The sequence below is a fragment of the Bufo gargarizans genome, chromosome 3 (genome assembly GCF_014858855.1).
Source record: "Bufo gargarizans isolate SCDJY-AF-19 chromosome 3, ASM1485885v1, whole genome shotgun sequence".
Lineage (NCBI taxonomy): Eukaryota > Metazoa > Chordata > Amphibia > Anura > Bufonidae > Bufo > Bufo gargarizans.
Genome location: NC_058082.1, coordinates 458,298,791 through 458,322,282, shown reverse-complemented (window position 1 = coordinate 458,322,282; position 23,492 = coordinate 458,298,791). Strand labels below are relative to the sequence as shown.

Here is a 23,492-nt window from a genome sequence, read left to right as displayed (position 1 = left end):
AAGCCATGAGGAGGAAAGAACAGAAATAGGATGGAGGTGTGGAGGCGGGTACTAAAAAAAATTGTTGTACTGAAAGATCATAAGAACACAGTGGCCTTCATAAGTCTTAAATACAAGAAGTTTGAAACAACCAGATCTCTTCCTAGAGTTGGCAGGCCACCCAAACTCAGTAATTGGGGAAGTAGGGCCTAAGTAAGAAAGATGACCAAGAACCCGATAGTCACTCTGGCTGAGCTCTAAAGATCCTGTGTGCAGATGGGATAAACTTGAAAGTCAACCATTACTGCAGCTTATTTCAAATTAGCAATCCAAAGTGGGGTTTGGAACCGAGGTACCAAACCCAACTTCGCATTAAAGATGTAGAACTGAATACCGAATTACATGACTTTGGGTAAAATGAATTTTGCCTTAACAGTGGCAATACATTTTAATTCAGGTATCCATACAGCATTAAAACGATGTTTTAGAATGAATTGACTTTGGATCTATGATCCAAAGCTTGATTTGCTCACTAATACTTACGTCAATGCAATTTTAAAAATTTTCTTTCTAATAAAATGGCACTTCAAACATTCTATTTTTACTTTGTTATTACAGTATTGAGTGCAGAACCATGGGCAAAAACTTGTTTTTAATTTTAGCACACGGCTGAAACTTCCAAATGCAGTGTGTGTGTATATACACACTTTGCCCCCCCAAAAATGTACACATATTGGATTGCTGCAAAACTCAGCATGCAGTTATTTCTCAGGCAGATATATAAATGATTACACGTGTGGTCTGAGCTACTTTGGGGTAGTGTTGGTGAGAGATGCTGACTGCTAGACATGACTATATGAAAACATTTGCCCAGTTAACAGACTTTGAGAGAGGGCGCATCACAGGATTGAGAGAACCAGGATGGTCATTTCGACAAATTGGCCATTTAGGCTGTTCTGACCTAGCCGTTAGGAAGTGTTATGAGCAGTGGTTAAGTGAAGGCATGTACATACAGCTAACAGGCTGGCCCAGGCAGTCCACTAGTAGAAAGTATAGTTTGATCGAATGACAAGCTCGAGCAACATGCATAGTTTTGTTGTCCACCCTCCAGACACAAGTATAACCTTCATTACACATCAGTCTCTGCTTGGACCATATAGTATGTCATGGCAGCCATTAGGTGTCCCGTCATTGACAGCCACTCTTTCCTTCATTTGCAGTGGTGTCGTGAACAAGAAATCTGGACTACTAGGGAATAGAATAGTCTTCAGCAATTAATCCAGGTTCTGTTTGGGATCCGACAACAGTCGGGTACAAGCATGAAGGCTGTTTCGTGGTTTACTGCATACTGTTTTATTGCAGAGTTCCATATATAAACATATACAAAAAGAACACAAAACAGTGGCCTAAGGATGACAAAATGTTATCATGCAACTATGTAGGAGTTTTGGCGTTCAGAAAAATACTAATCTAAAAAGCTATATTAAAAGGAATCTAATGGGAATTTTGAACTAAACTACTGCCAGTACCAAGGGCTGGGCAGAGCAGTATTATGAATATCGAATTTTATTCTGGCAGATTCAGCCAAGTAGGTGGTGCTTCCCTATTAACTGCTCTCTCAACTGAGCTTCTTTACAACAACTTCCCCTCTGAGTGACAGTTGTAGTGGCTTCCTGGTTGAGTGCTACAGCTGTCACTTGGTGCAGACGAGAAGAGTTTTAAGCATCTCAATTCAAAAATAACTTCACAGTGAAGTCCCACCATGGGCACTTCAGAATACAGAATTTGGCAGAATAAAACTTCAGTCACAATACTCCTGATGAGAAAAGTTCCACAATATGCATTTTTCTACTGCTCTCCACAGGCCCTACCCCATCTACAGAGAATGGGGCTTAATTAATGTAAATGTCCACCCTTGAACACATCTTTTTTAACTGCACTGAAGAGTGGCCAAATCTCATCCATTTGAGGATATATTTTGCATGCAATTAAGAAACATAGTTCAGTTTACATTATTTTTACAAGCAAACATTTTTGTTATTAGTTCTTGTGCATGGCTAGTGGATTGCACTACAAACACAACAAATGAGGCTTATTTGACCTATTTTAGGTACATTGATTGCTTACACACTGGCTTTGAGGCTTATTTGGGTAAATTTACCAATCTTGGTTAATATTTACACATTCTAAGCTTAGACTTAATGGTCTAAGGCCTGTTTCACACCTGCTTTATTGTTTTTCCGGTATTGAGATGTGACACAATCACAAAACCAGAAAAAAACTGTTCCGTTTAGTTCTAATGCACCCTGAATGGAAAGAGATCTGTTCAGGATGTCTTCCATTCCGTTTTGCGACCGCACATGCTTCATGCTGTGGCTTTGTGTCTGATCAAAAATGGAAAAAAGGGATCAGTCACTAAACAATGTAAGTCAATGGTGACGGATCAGGTTTTTTTAAAGAGCCTAAAAATACAGATCCGTCACACATTGACTTTCAATGTATTTAGTGAGACTGAACATTTTGACCATCATTAGAATTAAATCTCAGTTTAGTGTCTGTTGTATTTCGAAGTGAGGTTTTCCCATCTTAGACATTTATGGCATATCCATGGGATACGTTATCGATGCCAGATATCTTGCTCAGCAGTTTTCAGAACAGATGTGTGCAGTGCTCCTAATATACTTATCAGGCAGTATTTATGGTTGCTGTATTCTGGTAGAGGTGTTCTTTGGACTGGAGGGTATTATATGAGTGCAGTAAAAGGTTGAATATTATATAAGGTGCACACAACTAGTCTTCAGTGAGTATACATGCAGTAAAGAAATGAAACAATTTCCCTAATTTATCAAAATCCTTCAGCAGAAAAAGCAGCCTTTGTGACCATTACGATCAAAAGTAGCAGTCTGGGGCCATTAAGGAAAAATGAGGTGGTGCCTAGAACAATCCATTGACAAAAGGAATGACACAAAAAACTGTGTACAGAAGAAATAAACACAGGGATAACATGTTGCAAAGATCTTTCACCTGGCTTTAATTCTGATTAGTCGATCTTACAAAGTGACAGAATCTGCTTTCTTAGGACTTATGAGCTAATGTACAGTTGAAACCTAGATATCAGATTATTCTTTTCTTCACAGCATATTCTATTCAAATGTACATATTTTTTCACAAAGACAATAGATGGTATTTGCCAATGTATTAATCCCATCCGGCCAAAGACTTTACCTCTAGGGGAGTGTGGCACCTTGAAAAGAAGCACTGTATTTAAATTTTTTTTACAGTGAAATTCATTACACCTCATTTATTAGCAGTGATTTAGCCCTTTGCCGGGAGCGGATTACTGCAACGACAACAAATTCCCAACATTCACCATAAAGGATGTACTCAATAGCAATTCTAAAAGAAATTACCAAGATGATCGATAAATTGCACATTAAATCATTTACAGGTTTGAATTTTTTGTAATGTGATAATAGGCACTGAAAAAAATCATTTTCTTGGCAAGATATTAAACAGATCTTGTGATTAGGAAGCCTAAGAAAGCAACTGACATTTTTTAAGCAAGAAACCTACTTTGCAACATGTAGTAATTCAGTTTTTCTAGCACCAGTAATTTCCCCATCCAACTATTTTAATAAGGATGAGAGGTTGTTCTCTTAAAAACTACAACTGATATGAAAAATAAATTATACTCCAGATTTTTTTTATTTATGTAAAAAGACATTTCACAAATTCATTGTGAATGTACAGAAATTTAAGAAGTCACTTAAAAATGAAAGATAGTGTCCTGGATATACTGAATTGTGATTTGGTGGTGTAAAATATTTATGGGTAGGTTGTTATATTTGAATGTTAACAAATCAAGTGGCTTTATACTGAACACGATTTTCATATATTCTGGATTTAAAATAAATAAAAAATTAATTCTTGAGGAGGCAGTCCTTTGCTTTAATTTGTAGTTAAATGGAAGATAATAAAGATCAATATATACAGTACATTAGCTTTAAAATTGTGAGAGGAGTCGGAAATAAAAAATAGCACAGGACAAAATAAATTGGATTTTATTTATACTCTCATGGTGAATCGCCTTTTCTCTCACTATTTACCGTTATCGGCCAACCTTGAGCAGAAAGATTATCATGGACGTTTACAGGTGTAAAAGACTACAAACAAAGAAATCAAAAAAGTCAAAGTATTCCATATTGGTGGATTTAACAAAACGTGTTGGATAAAGACACTACATTTTTGGTTTACAGTTATACAATTTTGAAATTTGAGTGCTTCTCTCCTTTGCACCAACATGCTCAAATAAGAGGTAACGTCAAGGTTCTAAAATCTACAGAAAGATTGCTTTATCCACAACAGGAGGATTAAGACTTGTTTTGACAAAATTAAAGAGTACTTTTTGGAAAAAAACCCGACTGAAAAATAAGGAAATATTAGAAAGTGTTAAAACCAATATCTCACAAATTCAGGAGACTTGGATTGCTTCTATCCAGGAATGCTTTATCTATGAGAGTGATGATGACTTGTGTTAGATGTCATATGAATACTTTCTTGTACATTTTTGAGTTATGAATTTCATCTTGTGACTTTAATGTACTGTACATTTTGTGCTTTTGGAATTAAAACTGTGCCAATTGAAACAAGAAGTAACAAGATTGGGAAAAATGTAACCCCATCATCAACTTCCCGAATAGCACATGTAATGTGCAACCAGTAAGACAAATTATCTGCACAATCATCCACTGTGCCACAAGAATTATAAAATTTCTCAGATGCAATAAATGAATGACCCAAAAACATTGAACACATAATAGGAAATATATTTAAAAATAAAATATTGGTCAAGCTAAACTTTGATTCCACTCTGCTAAAGAATTTACAGGGCATTATTTTTCTTTTTAGATAATATGGAATATTGGTTTGAAATCGGTCCCCAAAACCATCTGTTACATAAATCATGTTTTGTGCATTTTGAACAATTACAATGCATAAAAAAACAATTTATTTCCTTAAACACCAATACTTGTCTTGACAACATGAATTTGAAATGGAAAAAGCAAAAAGAAAAAAAAGAAAATCAGTTGTTACCTTCCCCTGTTTACAACAAATTAAATTGAGACAAAATTACAAACACATTACACTACATGATTAATAGTAAAAATCATGTTTTCTTTTTATAAAGTTGCCCAAAATGCAAGGGATGTGCATAGGTTTACAACTTGGTTATAATAATTGTAATTACGGTAGTTCCCTCGGGTACGAATTCCCATGAACGGAATGTATGTTTCTGTAAGTTACAGATTTGTTCAACACAGATACACCAACAGTATAAACGCTTGCGACTGTCCACATGCATTAAGACCCACTTTCTATATGGTTTATAGTTTTCTTCAAAGAGACAGTATCAAATAAACTATTTTATGCAGTAAATACTTAAGAAAAATATCAAAGGAAAAAGGCCATTAAATGTGGTAACCCTCTTCCAATAGATGAAGGCTATGTGTGTAAATAAATTAAATAGTGCCTTTATTATTGAATGGATGACATAAGACTAAAAAGAATGTAGTGTTCCACCCCTGCTATGGTAACCAAATTCCCCTATTATTAAAATAGATTATAGAAAGCAGCATATCACTTGTGCAGTTTTCAGAGGCCTTTAAAACAAAAAGCTATGGTTTCCAAAAATATAACATTCAAAAGGACTGAATAATGCATATACTTTAAAAAGGTATATTTTAATACAATCTAGGGGAAATAAAAGGTTAAAAAACAGATACTGTCTCTTTAAATTTGCACTGAACGTTTGCTTTGTTTTCCTTCCCACCTATTAGGACATGACAATAATTATAAATTTAGATCACACTACATTTAGGTAGTCTCTGTGGGGCCAAGACCAGTTGACAGAATGCCAACAGAGAGGATTCTCCAAGTACTGCACAAGGTGATTTTGAAGTCATAAAACACCGACAGTTCCCTTGAAAATGGTCTAATAGACCCAGGATACAGGAACCCATTGTGGTGCTGTGCACACAAGCTCAATGGCTTCCTCCAGATGTCTAATAGTTTCATCAATCTCATTGTTGATAATTGTTAGATCGAAGTAGTGTGCATATGTTCTCTGTAGAAGTTCTGACTCCTTTTGCAGTCGTTGAAGGGATTCATCCTGAAAAGTAGGTTGAAAAAAAGCAAACAAAACATCAAACACAATATACAAACTTATTTAAATGACTTCAAATCACAATAACTGAAGAGGAATCCAGAGATTGAGAGTCTAAATTAATCCATACTAATTTAGCTATCATTATGATCTAAAACGAGCATTTATAATTATCTGCTACAGACAGGATCATCAAGAAACATCTCAAGACAGGTTACAAACTATAGGACACGAAAAGCGTGGGTATGTTTATAAAGTCGGCACAGCTAGACACTATATACAGCACATGGAGTTACACAAACATCTCAGTTTCACATAAAAGGTAATGGTCACATTTGTAGCAACAGAGAATAATATAAAACACAATCTCCCCGAGTACTTGTAAAAGAAGCCTGATAAAATATACATCCTCCTTTTTACCTTTGACGAAAATCACATTTAAAATACAAGCATGAAAAAAAAAAAGCCATTTTGTTGCCATAGCCATATGAGGACTTGTTTTTTTGTATTTTTATTTTGACATTACTTTCTGCTACATATACATATATTTTTCACTCCATAAGATTTTTTTTCCTCCAAACGTGGGGGGAAATGGCAGTGCGTCTTATGAAGCGAATACTAATGAGCGCTTCCATTATGGAAGCGCTCATTAATACACAGTAGAACTGGGGAGCTGTAAATATAGCGCTCTGGGTGCTGGCTTTACCCACCTCTTCCTCATTATTTGCCAGCACTGCGTGGTGTCCTGACTGTGTTCTGCATCAGGACATCGACCACTATGACCTGAAGCTAAAGGACATCAGGTCACAGTACAGCGCTGCAGAAAGAGTGCACTGGAAGTCCCAAATCATGGCACCGTCCCGAGCAAGAGAGGCAAGTTCTTTTATTTATTTTATGCCTGATTGATCTGAGGCCTGAAGAGGATAGGGAGTCTGATCTGAGGCCTGAAGAGGATAGGGAGTCTGATCTGAGGCCTGAAGAGGATAGGGAGTCTGATCTGAGGCCTGAAGAGGATAGGGAGTCTGATCTGAGGCCTGAAGAGGATAGGGAGTCTGATCTGAGGCCTGAAGAGGATAGGGAGTCTGATCTGAGGCCTGAAGAGGATAGGGAGTCTGATCTGAGGCCTGAAGAGGATAGGGAGTCTGATCTGAGGCCTGAAGAGGATAGGGAGTCTGATCTGAGGCCTGAAGAGGATAGGGAGTCTGATCTGAGGCCTGAAGAGGATAGGGAGTCTGATCTGAGGCCTGAAGAGGATAGGGAGTCTGATCTGAGGCCTGAAGAGGATAGGGAGTCTGATCTGAGGCCTGAAGAGGATAGGGAGTCTGATCTGAGGCCTGAAGAGGATAGGGAGTCTGATCTGAGGCCTGAAGAGGATAGGGAGTCTGATCTGAGGCCTGAAGAGGATAGGGAGTCTGATCTGAGGATGATAGGAAGTCTAATCTGAGGCCTGAAGAAGATAGGGAGTCTGATCTGAGGCCTGAAGAGGATTGGGGGGTTTGATAAGAAATAGGGGTCTGATCTGAGGTCTAATGAGGAATGGGGTCCGATTTGTGGATTTCCCTCCTCTAACTCCTAGGTGTGTCTTATGGTCATTTACACAGTAATTTATTGACAAATTTTAATTTTATATATTTTGGCGAGGGGATGGAAAAAAAAAAATCTACCATTCTTATAATAACAATTTGACTTTTTTCTATGGGCGATTATGATTGTGGTGGTACAAAATATCATTTATTTTTACTGAACAAATTGGAAAAACAAAGATGCGAAAGACAAGGGGGAAATTAAAATTTTTATTTTTGCCCCACAAGAGTACTTGAAGTTGCTTGTATCATGGTTTGTAATAACACTAGCAAGCAATTTTTAACGTATTGCCACTTCCATATCCTTATTGACAGGCCCAGGATTTCAGGATAATTTGACAAGAGGAAGCAAGACTGCTCTTTATCACATGGGTCCAGATTCTGCAGCCATGACATTCAATACATGAAGGTCACTGCATTTATACTACTGCAACAGGTCCTATATCTGGGGGGCTTCCATTCCCTATCTGACCACCCATTGTTCACATAACCGCTGAGCCAATTCTTAGCTTCAGCAGTCACCTCTGCATGAACAGCACATGACTGCTGAGAAAGGTGACTAGGTGAGTGGTCACGTGAACAGCAGATGGGACATCACTTTCAGTCTGATGGAGATTGGAGACCCTGGGCCAGACCAGCAGAGTTGGAATGAAGGGATCTTTAGAAAGTGATTCAACCTATTTTTGTTTTACAACCCTGTCTACTCGCTTGATAATGTTAAAGGGAATCTGTCACCTCATTATCACTAATATAACGAACAGCATTGCCTCACAGAAGATTGCAAATGCATTCCAAACACAATTGCAATGCAATCTGAAAGCACCATGTTATAGAGCAGGAGAAGCTGAGCAGATTGTTATAATAGCAATATGGATAATAATACATTAGTAAGTGGCTTGTATTAACGTTCTCTAAATATTAAATGCTATTTGCTGAAGTGACAAAAACCCATTTAAGTTGGATTTAAACGGGCCGACTGAGTGGCCGATTGCTATTGCAATCTCTCGTCCTCATACAGAATTAATGTTTCTGAGCAGCAGATCACTGTTTAGACAGCACGATCTGCTGCCCAGAAGATATGATCTGTGCTCCCTGCGTCAGCAGCAGGATCACCCGACGAACGAACTCCGTCATCGGGTGATTGGCGGAACATTCACATGGCCAGATTGTCGGGAACAACCGAGCGGTCATTCCCGGTAATCTGCCCGATACTTGGGACGTGTAAATGGACCTTTATACACACAATGCTATTAATTATTCACCTCCCTCCTGTACTGATGCAGTTTACAGGAGTTGGACAAAGCAAAGATATAAAAGTATAAGTTACAGGTTTTACTGAATCTATTACTACAAAAATATATCCTTCTGCTCAGCTCCTCCTGCTCTACAACATGCCTCTTTCAGATTGCATTGTATTATGTGGTGACCAGTCATCAAGGAGGGAGGACTGCGTTAGCTACTCATATCTTGGGATCGTAGCAACTAGATATGGGTCTGGTCTTTTCTTAACCTCTTACGGACACAAATTTCCTGGTGACCCGATGACCTGGAATAGGACGGTGATCGGCCTCCCTACCCACCCCCTCCAGGTACCTATCCCCAGGGGTGAGACCCTTGCCCTTACCAGTTGAAACCTGTTGTTGGTCAGATATAAGGACAAGAGGGATGTCCTTGTACTGTCCACAATTCACGGTAACGGCATCACCCCTGTCCGAGTTACCGCAGCAACGGTCCTCAAGCCCAATTGTATTGTTGACTACAATCGGTATATGGGAGGAGTTGATCTCTCTGATCAAGTCCTCAAGCCAAATAACGCCATGCGCAAAACCCGGGCATGGTACAAAAAAGTTGCGGTCTACTTGGTACAGGTTGCCTTGTACAACTCTTTTGTGCTGTCCCAGAGCGCTGGCAACACAGGGAAATTCCTCCAGTTCTATGAGGTAGTCCTCAAGGTCCTGATCTTTTCTGATTGAGAAGGAGCAGGCCGGAGTACCTTGGGAACTGCAGGCGCCTGGATTGTCCCTGGCCAACACTTTCCAGGTGTGGTCTCCCATACTGGAAAGAAGGGACAGTCCTCCAAAAAGTGCAGAGTGTGTTACAGGAGGGGGATACGGAAGGACACCACCACACAGTGTGACACGTGCCCCGATCATCCGGCCCTCTGCATTGACTGTTGCTTCAGGGAGTACCACACTTCCATGGAGTACTACATTTATAATCCTCCTCCCCAATTTTAATTCCATATAGCCACTGACAATCGAAAAAAACTATGGTTCTCAGAATTATATTTTGTAAAACTAAAATAAATAAAAAAGCAGACATATTCGGTATTGCCGCGTCCGTAAGAATCTGCTCTATAAAAATACCCCATGACCTTACCCCTCAGATAAACATGGTGAAAAAAATATAATAAAAATTGTGCAAAAAAAAAGGGTATTTTTTTGTCACCTTACTTCACAAAAAGTATAATAGCAAGCGATCAAAAAGTCATATGCCCCCCAAAATAGTGCCAATAAAACCATCCTCTCATCCTGCAAAAAATTAGCCCCTACCTAAGACAATCGGCTAAAAAAAACAAAAAAAAAACAACGTTGACATATTAGGTATCGCTGCGTCTGTAAGAATCTGCTCTATAAAATACCCCATGATCTAACCCTTCAGATGAACACGGTGAAAAAAATAAAATCAGCTATTTTTTGGCAAATTTTCAATTTTAATCCATTTTTTCAGTTTACAGAAACACCCCATATGTAATTGTTAACTGCTGTATGACTAAACGGCAGGGCGCAGAAGGAACACCATATGGTTTCTGGAAGGCAGATTTTGATGGCCTTTTTTATGGCACCGTGTCCCATTTTAAGAACCCCTGATGCACCCCTAGAGTAGAAACTCCATGAAAGTGACCCCATCTAAGAAACTACACCCCTCAAGGTACCAAAAACTGATTTTACAAACTTTATTAACCCTTTAGGTGTTCCTCAACAGTTTATGGCAAATGGAGATGAAATTTCAGAATTTCTATTTTTGGTAACCTTGCCTCACAAAAATGTAATATAGAGCAACTAAAAATCATAAGTACCCTAAAAATACTCCCAACAAAACTGCCACCTTATCCCGTAGTTTCCAAAATGGGGTTACTTTTATGGAGTTTCTACTCTAGGGGTGCAAATAAACCAGTCCAGCAAAATCTGCCTTCCAAAAACCACATGGCGCTCCTTTCTCTCTATGTCCTGCCGTGTGCCCGTACAGTAGTTTACTACCACATATGGGGTGTTTCTGCAAACTACAGAATCAGGGCAATAAATAGAGTTTTGTTTGGCTGTTAACCCTTACTTTGCTACTGGAAAAAATGGATAAAAATTGAAAATTTGCCAACCCCCCCCAAAAAACTACGAAATTCCTAAATTTTAGCTCCATTTGCCATTAACTGTTGTGGAACGCCCAAAGGGTTAACGTTTGTAAAATCAGTTTTGAATACCTTGAGGGGTGTAGTGTGTAGAATGGGGTGGTTTCTATTATGTAAGCCTCACAAAGTGACTTCAGACCTGAACTGCTCCTTAAAAAGTGGGTTTTTGAAAATTTCAGAAAAATGTCAAGATTTGCTTCTAAACTTCTAAGCCTTGTAACATCCCCAAAAAATAAAATGGCATTCCCAAAATGATCTAAACATGAAGTAGACATATGGGGAATGTAAAGTAATAATTTTTGGAGGTATTACTATGTATTATAGAAGTAGAGAAATTGAAAAACAAATCTTAGAATGGCCTGGATAAGTAAAAGCATTTTAAAAGTTATTCATACAAAGTGACACTGGTCAGATTAGCAAAAAATGGCCTGGTCCTTAAGGTGAAAATGTTAGGAACCCGGCTAACTAGAGATCGCCTTGACGTGCGGCAGACGAGCTTATATAATTTTGTACAAAATGATTTGCCAAGCATCTCTAACTTATTAGTATAGCATTTCCAATTGTGACGCAATTTTGTACTTTATTTGGTTTGCAGTGAGCTGTTGCATTGTATGTCTTGTTTAACAGTCTTGTTCTCAGCCATAGCAACGTGCTCCTGCGCTTTGGGATGTGCTGACTGACCCCCTTTTTCCTTTTAAGGTGAAAATGAGCCCAGTCCATAAGGGGTTAAAGGGGAAACTCCAAGTTTTCAAACAATACTAGAATCACAGCATTATATCCACAATGAATGAAATCTGTGAAACATGATTTCACTTTCAGCTGCATTAACTGCCATCCTGATTTCTAACACCTATATCTTGTGATGAAATTGACATAATGCTGTGGTTCTTGTATTGCTACCAATCCCAAGATATGAGCAGCTATTTCAACCCCCCCCTTCTTTAGACTGGTTTGCTTTGGGCACTTGAAACACCAAAGCCCGCAGAAGAAAAGCACTTTTTCTAGACATGGAATGAAGACACAAAGTACACACCTTTTTGCCCATAGCAACTAAAGCTAGTTTTCCTTTACTTAAGTTGTTTAAACCCCCCCCCCCTTAAGTTTTTAGCCAAAAAACAAAACACTTAGATGGCCAAAAGAATGTTGACACCTGACAACCCAACTATAAGATCTTCTTATACATACCATTCTAAAACCAATTATGTTAATGGAGTTGTCACACTTCAGCAAATAGCATTTATTATGTAGAAGATGTTAATATACGCCACTTCCTGATCTATTGTTATTATCCGTTCATTTCCATGGTTACACACCACCCTGCAATCCAGCAGCGATGGTAGTGCTTGCACACTTTAGGAAAAAGCACTAGCCTACGTGCGGATCCCACGGTTCCGGCTAACAGAGGCCAGTGCTTTTTCCTAGATTGTGCAAGCACAATGGACAGTAATACATTAGTAAGTGACTTGTTTTAACTTCATCTACATAATAAATGCTATTTGCTGAAGTGAGACAACCCCTTTGATGTGGAGTTGGGTCCCCTTTTGCTGCTGTAAGAGACTCTACTCTTCTGAGAAGGTTTTCAACTAGATTTTGGATTGTGTCTATGGGATTTTGTAGCCAGACAAAACAGCATCTGTGAAGTCAGGCATTGATGAGAATGTCTGGCTCACTTTCAGTGTTCCAATTCATCCTAAAAGGTACACAATGGGGTCTATTAGGACTTTGCGCACAGGGATACTGTTGCCACCAAGTTGGAAACATAAGTTTGTCTAAAATGACTTTGTATTCTGTAGCATTAGCATACCCTTTGACTTGAAACAATGGACCTAATCCATACCCTCCTCTTCCAAATTTTACGGCAATAACTATGCATTCAGGTAGGTAGCGTTCTCTGGGCATCCACCAAACCTGACCTGTCAAACTGATAGTGAAACTTCATCCTTCATTTCACGCCAGAGGTCAGTGGTGACATGCTTTACACCCCTCCAGCTAATGCTTACATTTCACAAGTTGACCTTAGACTTGTGCGCAGCTGCTTGACCATGGACACACTTTTAATGAAGCTACTCTGATGCACAGTTACAGCAATTAAAGTTCACCAGGCCGATGTAGCAGATCAGAAATATCACATATGGACTAGCAGATAAGGTGGCAGCCAATGATTTTCTTTAAAGATCACATGAACATGTGCTTGATTTTATGTATCAGTCTCTAAAGGGTGTGCCTGAAAAACCTAAACTCAATAGTTAGGGTCCATTCACACATCGCGTGTGTTTTGCGGATCCGCAAAACACGGAAACCGGCAATGTGCGTTCCGCATTTTGAGGACCGCACATCGCCGGCACTAATAGAATATGCCTATTCTTGTCCGCTATTGCGGACAAGAATAGGACATGTTCTATTCTTTTTTTCAGGATCGGAATTGCGGCCCCGGAAGTGCAGGTCCGCAATTCCAGATCCGGACCGCACATCGTGCGGCCCCATAGAAATGAATGGGTCCGCAATTCCGTTCCACAAAATGCGAAACGGAATTGCGGATGTGTGAATAGAGCCTTAGGAGGGTGTCCACATACTTTTGGCCATCTAATATAGCTGTATACAGCATATATGCTTCATTGAACATTGTGGATCCTAATCCATGCTGAACTAGTGTTACTTTTATTTAGTTTAAAAAAGACTAAAGAAGAAAAGCCTGTGTTTAGATGTATTTACTTGGAACCATGTCTTGAATAACAGAACAAACAGCAAAAACCAAACAGGAAATGAATGCAGAAACCAGCGACAGGTCCTCTTTCATTACACACTGAAATAAAAAGACCTATCATTCCTTTTCTCTCTCCTCCATGTTTCATTCTATTCTTTACTGATTGACCTAGCAAAGTCTAACCCAACCACATCTACTCTCTAAATGGGGGCATCTCTAAATCACAATACATGTCAACTATTTTTTTTTTCTCAAATGGCGAAATAAGCTAAACGTTAAAAGCAATATACATGTTAAAGAAGCATCTATCAAAATCTACACAGCTAGCAGTGAGGTTTGGCAGTTTGAGGTCCTCTCTGATACTTACAGGTAATTTTCTGCACCATCTTGGAAGCTTAGCAAAATTTGCAAGTGTGTAATTGAAAGGAAAAGACAAGTTTATGACAAAAAAAATAAAAATAAATAAGAAAATAAAATAGAAAACAGAGCAGACAACGTGAGGAAAAAGATATCTATAATCTAACCATTAAAGAGAACTTGTCACCAGGAAAATGCAATGTAGTCTACAGGGAGCACGGTATAGAGCAGAAGCTGAGCAGATTGATATATCGTTTTGTGGGAAAAGTTTTAGTATAATCTGTATTTCCTGCCGGCCCGCACTGCGCTGCACTAGATCCTGACAAACACACATCGTCAGGATGTAGTGCACGGTGCATGTAAGCACGCACTATGACCTGATGCTGTGTGACGTCAGGAGGACAGTGCAGTGCGCAAAGAAGAAGATAGAACATCTCTGGAGTGTCAGCAGCACCCCTAAAGGAGAGTTAAGTATTTTATTTCACTGGCGCAGGGGACTTATGGCTAGGGGAGATGATGGCACTGGGGGTGGGGTGAGACCAGATGATGGCACTGGAGGCAGTGGGGAGGCGCAGCTGATGGCACTAGCGGGGTGCAGCTATTGGTATTGGGGAAAGCTGATAGCACTGGGGGGCAGTTGATGGTACTAGGGGTGGGGGCCTGATGGCATGGGGGTCTGATAACGGCATGCAGGGAGGGCTGATTAGTTTTTATAAAGGAAAACATTCTTTTAATTAGTGTACTCTTATTAGAGTACCCGTTTAATTGTTGGATTAATCAGTAGAATACTTGAGTACAAAAATAAAATCGACAGCTGCAACCCTAATCAAATACAAATTTTTGCGTGAAGTTCGCCAAAATAAAATAGCATATGTTTGTCAGCAATTCCTCATTATACAAGTTTTAGTTGCTCACCAATTATTATAAAAAGAATTCACAGACAACTCCACAGAAGCTGCTGAAATGTTATTGGCCTACTTTCTAATATTTTGATCAATTTGGGATATTTTTATTTTATTTTTTAACATTACTTACCAAAATGAGTAATTTCACTACATTAGTTTAACAAATTTCACTGTACCTGAAGTATTCATATTTAGAGAGACCAAAGATCACATCCACTCATGTGAGACTGAATCCTGGAATGTAGCAAGTTTTGCTTCCACATTTGAATCCCATTGCTTCCCAAAGTGTTCAGAGTAGTATTATTCACTATTTGATGTACCAGGACACTGATCAATCTGTTTAATGACTGCATGCTATAAAGTGCCAGCTATCGTTACAGAGAGGACATGTATCCAAGTTCAGCCAGCAAAAAGGGATACATAAAATATAGGTAATGGCAGCAAGAAGGGGTTAAAGGAACACATGGAAACCGCACAAAAATAAATCAGCACTTCCACCGTTTATCTTTTTCTGTGCGTTGTTCTTATTTTCTCAAATAAAACGGAGAAATATATAAAGAAATCCTCTATCTGGAGATAAGCCATGACCCTCCTCTTCCTCACTATCCTATGGAAATCAGCCATGACCTTCCTCCTGTAAGGTAACTGGCCAGAGAAGACAAGTTCCAGCTCACTGGCATCAGGTAAGAGTTGATATGCTGCCCAGAGTCCACTTTGATCCATGGAGTCACCAAATACTGAAAACGATAATTCAGCAGATAAGAAACTCAACTGCTTTATTTAGCAGCTACTATAAAAAATCTGCTAAAACCACAACATCTTACGCGTTTTGAGAGAAGAAACCTCTCAGTCATAACACGTGCTGTGTTATCCCTCTCGAAAAGTGTAAGCAATTATGTTTTTTACAGATATGCTTGGTGGGTTTTAATGGTTGCTAATTAAAGGCGTTGAGTTTCTTATCTGCTGGATTATCGTTTTTAGTACCAGGAGGGTTCCTGTCTGCCCTGCCTGTATTAGTGGAAAAAAATAAAGTGACACTGAACTTTTATAAAACTTTTGATATGTCAAAGCGACCTTTGATTTAAAAAAATTATGTTTAGTGACACTTTAAAGGGGCATTTGGAACATAAAAAAAACAAAAACAAAAAAAAAACGATTAAAAGATTAGTTACTCTTTAGAGTAGTACTCCCACGAACATTTTTATTCTCTGACCTGTTATAAAGGTGTATGTTGTGAACTGTAGTGAAGGCAATCTTACCAATGACTATTTGGGAGTTATAGTCTCCCTTCTGATCCTCATCTGTGTCATGTGACCAGCACTCTGCCTGTCCTGTGTCACTTGGAGATCAAGAAAATTTAGACTAGCACATTCATAGTCACAGGTGCATATCCATCAAGCAAACATGGTTAATAAAAATAAATAAATAAAATTGCTGCACAACATTTCACATACAAACAATAGAGCTGAAAAATGGAGATCATTCTAAATTAAAGTATAATACCACTTTAATTTATAATGATCCCCATTTCTCAGCTCTAGTGTGTATGTGAAATGTTGTGCAGCCATTTCCTTTTATTTTTATCAACCATGTTTGCTTGATGGATATGCACCAGTGACTATGAATATGAATGTGCTAGTCTAAATTTCTCTCTAGTATATATTGAGGGTAGCGCCTCTTAGACTGAGCAACACCCATCTGCCTGGGGCTTCTGAGCAGAGTATAAATGTAGCTGGTGTCTACACTGCCCTGAATATTGTAGGCTTAGGCAAGTCCAAGAGAGGCGGTATATTAGTGTTAGGTACCCATCTGCGGAAGCCACCTCGACGCCTGGTAGATGGGCCCGACACACGTTTGATCAAAAATGTGTGCAAAGAGATTCTATTTTTTCATTTATAGTAGGTATAATACCACTTTAACGTAGAATGATCCCCATTTCTCAGCTCTATTGTTTGTATGTGAAATGTTGTGCAGCCATTTTTTTTTTTATCAACCATTACTGGGATATCAGTCAGTTACTTCTCCATTCATTTCTATAAAAATGACACGAAGGATCCCATAGGAATACATAAAGAAAGTCTTCCTGTCCATGCAAAAGATGCTGTGTTATTTGGAAATTCCACAGCTGAGGATCAGAAGGGAGGTTATAGCTCCCAAAAAGTCACTGGTAAGAAGATGACCCTCATTACAGTTTATATCATGTACCTTTCTTACAGGTAAGAGAATCAAAATTTTTTGTGGGAGTGCTACTGTAAGTCAAACTCCTCAGTCAGTCCGCGGTGGGAAAATGGAACATATCTGCAGTCTTCTCAGAATTTCTACCAGACTGCTTCAGGAACATGCAGAACATCCTGCACACTGACCGTGTAGACAAATCTCCTGTGTATTTATTGTATGGTTTCTGTGTTGTTTACACACTTAAAAAAAAAAAAACAATCACAATAGGTCAATCACAAACCAAACTAAAGACTCTGTTCACATGCTGTTTTAAGCTTTAGGTTTGGAGTAAATGGCAGGAGAATCTCACAATGTATACAATCGTAGGCCCAGCCTTAAGTAACTGCATCCCATGTAGTTCTTTACAAAAAAAGATACTCTCGGCAGATACCATGTCATTTAAAGCCTATAGATTTATTCCATATAAATGTCAGGATCAATCCTAAATTGTACCAGGAAATTTTTACAAACAACCACTCCTAGAACAGGATTACTGCAGTTAAGCAACCATAGTAAGTAACTTACCTCTGTGATGCTTGGGGTAATAGTAGGTGCAGCAATGAAGACCACAAAAGGAGCAAATTCTGCTGTTCTCAGGACTTTTAGAGCCTACAAATATGAAGGAGACCTTAGTATTTACAGAATAAAATGTACAGTAGTTGCAATATCAAGATTCGTGGGAACATGTACGAATGGTTTTCTGCGCAAATTATGGTGCGTGTCATATTTGTGCAGTAAATTGTGACTTTTTGAGCTTCTCTGCACTTTTCTGAAGTGCTGAGTAGAGGGGGCAGGGTGGGCTTCACGCTGCCAGACACATTTACTACAACTTTCATTAAAAAGTGGAAGTTATAGCTGAAGTCTAGACTTCAGGGCAGAGATGCGCCTAATTTATTAAGAGGCATCTGCTGCTTAATAAATTAGATGCAGGGACATCAAGACTGGCGTAGGAGTATGGCAGTCTTGATCAATCTCCCCCACTGTCTCAGTTAACTAATCAAGGGAAAGGAACTGCCATTTGAAACGTAAAGAGATTATCCTGCTTAGAAAACAAAACTTTTCAAACACCAAGTTGGGAAATGCTGGATTAAAAATTACTTTGGAGGACCCGGCATATCTATGCATAGCACAGACAGTCACATTCTCTACGTGGCATTGTGGAAAAATTCAACACTTGCTGCCAGGACCCCACATGGATTACAGAAAACGTATCTAGTGTAGATGGGGATAAAATACTGCTGCATGCTGCTGTATTTTGTCTGTAAACCATGCCGGAAACACGATGGAACCCATTATAGTCCACAGTATCTGTGAAGCACCAGCGGTGTCCAGGATATGCTGGAATTGGCAATTCTGGTTTTCTGTCCCTATACTGGAACAGAATAACATAATTTTGTCTAATTCTCCTATACATAAATTCAAATGGCCTAAAACGTTAGCAATCGAAAAGATGATCAATGCTGTGAACTTTGGTACTTTTTCATCAGACCTGGCACATGTGTTTCTCTATAGATTTAGTGTAATTACCTGAGGTTCTACATCAAGTATTGCAATAAGTCCCTGTTCATGGATCTTTCGTATTGTTTCCAGTTTTGTCCCATACATAGCATCCTCATGGCTGCCATATTCCAGATATTCATTGTTTGAGATATCTTGCATCATTTGGTCGTGGGATACAAAGAAGTAATTTTTTCCATTTTCTTCATCTTTCTTTGGAGGTCTGGTTGTGTCTAAAATATGGAGCATAAAAGATTGTCAGGAACATTCCCTAATCTGTGAAGACACCAGTATCAATTCTGTAGAGTTCTGAACTGAACTTACGTGGGATAGGGTAAGCAAATCTGTCAGGATGTTTAGTTATTAGTGTGTTCTTTATGTGTCGTCTGCCAACACCATGTGCACCTATGAAATAAGAATAATATGTATGCATATGTGCACAGTTTGCATCATAAAGGACATACATAAGCACACAGTAAACAGTTACCTAGGAGGACTAGTGTTTTCCTTTTGAAAGCTGGTAGTTTCACCACCTCTTCATAAGTAACCAGATCTAGTTGGTCAAAGACTAAGGGAAAAAAATAAGGAAACTGCAAATTAATCTCTTGTCAACATTAAGAGGATGCCAGTAAAGACATTTAAAGGGATCAGTGCAATATTTCTCCAATTCTCCATGACAGATCTGATGGAATTTAATGTGGTACCTTTTTTTTCATGCAAGAAATATAACACATGGCAGTCGGAGCCGGAAACCTGTCAGTACAACAATTGCCGCTGCTATATTTACATTGTTCACTTGTTTTTGTCTATAGCACCTATGGCCATACAAATGTATACTATTACTACTGCAGACTATTGATTAATCTCCTTTGCACAATTTTCTATTTTTTTTTAGCATGTTGTGCAGACCACATTGGCCAATTGGCCTTGGTCTCTCACCATGGGGTTTCTACTATAAGCAGCTACATTCGCCACTAAAAGCTGCAGGATGAGTATTGCAATGTAGATATGTCTAGTACAATATTACTTTGAGGAACAGCAGCATAAATAGAGGTGACAAGCAGGACCAGTGCCCTCCTTTAACCTTTTATTAGCTTTGGGAAATAGGATAAAAACGATTTTTAATTTTTTTTCTTTTTAACTAAACCACATTTCATGGAGTTCTAAATAAAGCAGTTCAGATATTTTGAGAGAAACTTCATACAACGGTGCACCTTTTTTCAGATCTGAATTTCTTAGATTTGTGAATGCAGTTAGCAATTAAGCAGAGGAGGTGTTCATTCTGGTTGACGTGGCTACATCCAAAGACACGCATAACGCCTGAATATTTGCCTTGAACCACGATAGTGCTTGTACTATGTTTTACAAACGCAATAAAGGATATCAGGATAGAAGGATATAAAGTACAGCGAAACCTCTCCAGAACACCAGCCATGATCTACAACAGATTTCTATGTGAAATATTCTCAATGACCTTGACTACATAGCCTATGTATATAGACCCTCTTATTTTTTATCGCAATTTGGCTTCTCTAACATGGTAGTAAGTGACAAGGTTGGACTTCAGCAGAAATTATTACTTAAAGGGGTTGCTCAACGTTTTTTATACAATTCTCAAGGGAGTAGACAGGCATACAAAAAAAAGTTTCTCCACACTTTTTTATTTATAAAATCCTGGTCCTGTGTAACAAAGATAATTTGGTCTGTGCTTACCTGTCTGTTGCGCCGCCATCCCCGCATATACAGTATATGTAGCTGAACAGGAAGGTTCAGGAACACATCCCATCAGGTCCAAAATGGAATTGCCCCAAATCCAGTCTGAATAGCAGCACTGGCAGGGTAAGTACTGATGAAATGATCTTTCCTACACAGGGCAGAAGATGCCAGGACTTTAGGTTAAGCCCAGAAGACTTCTTTAACTCGCCTGCTAAAGGTTCTTCAGTTCCAGCACGTGGTCCTGGTGCTCCTGGTCCCAACTGGACCAGAAGTAATGACATCACATCCCATCATCCACATGACTGCTCAGCCAATCACTGGCCTTAGCAGTCATGTTCTGTTCATGCACAGGCAACTGCTTAGACCAGTGACTGGCTAAGCAGTCATGTAAACTACGGATATGATGCCATCACAGGTCTGAAAGGGACCAAACTGGTTCTGCTGCATTTTCTCTTTCTTTTATAAGCCTGCCTGCCTCCCTAAAGGGTTTAAAAACTGTCAGACAGCCCCTAAAAGCGCCATCTAGTTCTTGGGGCAAAAAAAGTGCTGCAAATATTATAAAATAACCACTTATAAAATCACTCAACTCATCAATACCCTGCCAAGCAGCAATGCCAATAAAATGGCACGTGACCAAAAAGTCCCCCAACTGTATGTAATAATCCCTCACATAGGAGAGAGACGACCTGCTCTTCCAAGACATGGAAGGACAGGAGTCTCAACTGGCCTAGTTGCAGAGAAAAGCCAAGCAATGGAACGGCAGGTAAGTATCCAGTGGTGGGGATAACCACTAAACCAAGAACCAGGAAGGCATGGTAACTTACCTGCCGCAGCTGCTGGACGGCACAACAGAAGACCACACCAAGGTAAACTGGAACCCATACAAACTTACTGCAATCCAAACACCAAACGGATGCAGTACGTTCTGACACACAGGAACCAGTATTCCAGCAACAGCTCACAGACTTGACTTTTAGTTCACCCCTCCGGGAAACCAAGAAGCCCCCTTTGGAGGACACAACAGACAAACAGGGGAACATCTAGCATCCATGCTGGACATAAAACACCAACTGACCAGACACGGAACAACTAGACATACAACAACCCCAGAACATATACCCACACCAAACATAACAGGTAAGGTAGGGAAAATGGAGGAGACATAAGTAAGACATCGCTAGAGACATCAATGTCTCACTAGGTGGCCCTAAAGGACTGGGCAGATGGAACACCCTGGACTGCAGCAGAGCTCCTGCACAAATGACAGCTGAAATACAACTGACCCCAGCCAGGGAGCCACAGGAGATAAAACCCTAGTGACCACACCCAGCCAGGAAGTCAACCCCTCAAGCACCAGACAGTGGAGGAAGCAGGAGGGGAAAAAAGCACATACAAGCCGACAACTTGTTGCCCTGGCAACCGGCATGCACAGCAACGTGTCACTCGCACAACACAGAGGACGTGACACTCCCACTCCTCAAACCCCCCCAAACTGAAAAAGTGGGAACTAAATGGAACACCCAAAACAAAGGGGGGGGGGGGGGCATGCAGCATGCATCACCAACCAGCAAACACCAGAACCAGTACAACAAGGAAGGCAGTCAGCCACCACAACATAAGCGACTAAACCACAGAGACATGGACGATGGAAGACACAAACACAAGTGATGGTTCACACCTACTGCAACAATTGTCACAGAAAACCGCACTGTTAACAGCATCTCACCTTTAACCCTCCCTCTGGAGGATAAGCATGCACGCCAGAAAACGGAAGGCAACATGCTGAGCCCTCTTCCGAAGGCATGCACAGAGTGGCCTTAGTGGGACGTACTGTCACGGTGTGGAGTAGGGAAAACTCCCCACCGTACGATAATGGGTATGTGGGGAAGCAGCTAGGCCAGGATGCCGGGATCAGGTCACCTCCTAAAGCGTCCCTAATCCTCGCCCTAACTCCTCACTGTATGAGCGGACCTGGATGATAAGGGCGGCTCATACCCAGGATACCTAGGAACCTGAGCACATAGGAGCAGGGGAGAGACTACCTGTTCTTCCAAGACCCAGAAGAAGAAGAGTCTCAACCGGCCTAGTAGCAAGAAGAGGAAGCCAAGTGGAACGGCAGGTAAGTATCCAGTGGCGGGGATAACCACTGAACCAAGAAAGGCATGGTAACTTACCTGCCGCAGCTGCTGGACAGCACAACAGAAGACCACACCAAGGTAAACTGGAACCCATACAAACTCACTGCAATCCAAACACCAAACGGATGCAGTACGTACTGACACACGAACCAGCACTCCAGCAACAGCTCACAGACTTGAAATTTGGTTCACCCCTCCGGGAAACCATGAGACCTATTTCAGGAGGACACAACAGACAACCAGGGGAACATCTAGCATCCATGCCGGACAGAATACAGCAAACACGGAGCAACAACCCCAGAACATATACCCTCACCAAACATAACAGGTAAGGTAGGGAAAATGGAGGAGACATAAGAAAGACCACGATGTCCCACTAGGTGGCCCTAAGGGACTGGGCAGATGAAACACCCTGGACTGCAGCAGAGCTCCAGCGCAAACAACAGCTGAAGTACAACTGACCTCAGCCAGGGAGCCACAGGAGATAAAACCCTAGTGACCACACCCAGCCAGGAAGTTAACCCCTCAAGCACCACAGAGAGGAGGAACCAGGAGAAGGGGACAAAAGCACATACAAGCAGACATCAATGCGTTGCCGCTGGCAACAGTCATGCATGGCAACGTGTCACTCGCACAACACCGAGGCTGTGACACTGTATGCAGCAGTTATGTGCCAAAATGCTGACAGCTTGGAAACAGACTGGGGGAATCGCCAAAGCATCTGTTCTTGATCGCTGGGGAATTGAGGAGGTGAGTATTTATTTTTTTGCCATTTTTAGCATTTGCAGCATTATTTCCACTAAGAATCAGGAAACACTTAAAAAGAT

General features: G+C 40.1%; 1 protein-coding gene across 4 annotated transcripts in view; it reads right to left on the bottom strand.

Moving 5' to 3' along the window:
- Positions 1-1,308: 1,308 nt before the first annotated feature.
- The window catches only part of CASK (calcium/calmodulin dependent serine protein kinase), a 279,746-nt gene continuing 257,562 nt past the window's right edge, over positions 1,309-23,492 (bottom strand). For all 4 annotated transcript variants that reach the window (XM_044283603.1, XM_044283604.1, XM_044283605.1 and 1 more), the window contains 5 exons: positions 19,299-19,379; positions 19,136-19,216; positions 18,842-19,044; positions 17,840-17,923; positions 1,309-6,148 (listed from right to left, as the gene is read on the bottom strand). In XM_044283603.1, coding sequence (XP_044139538.1) covers positions 5,972-6,148; positions 17,840-17,923; positions 18,842-19,044; positions 19,136-19,216; positions 19,299-19,379 — 626 coding nt within the window. In that variant the 3' untranslated portion in view covers positions 1,309-5,971. The remainder of the gene's footprint in view (positions 6,149-17,839; positions 17,924-18,841; positions 19,045-19,135; positions 19,217-19,298; positions 19,380-23,492) is intronic.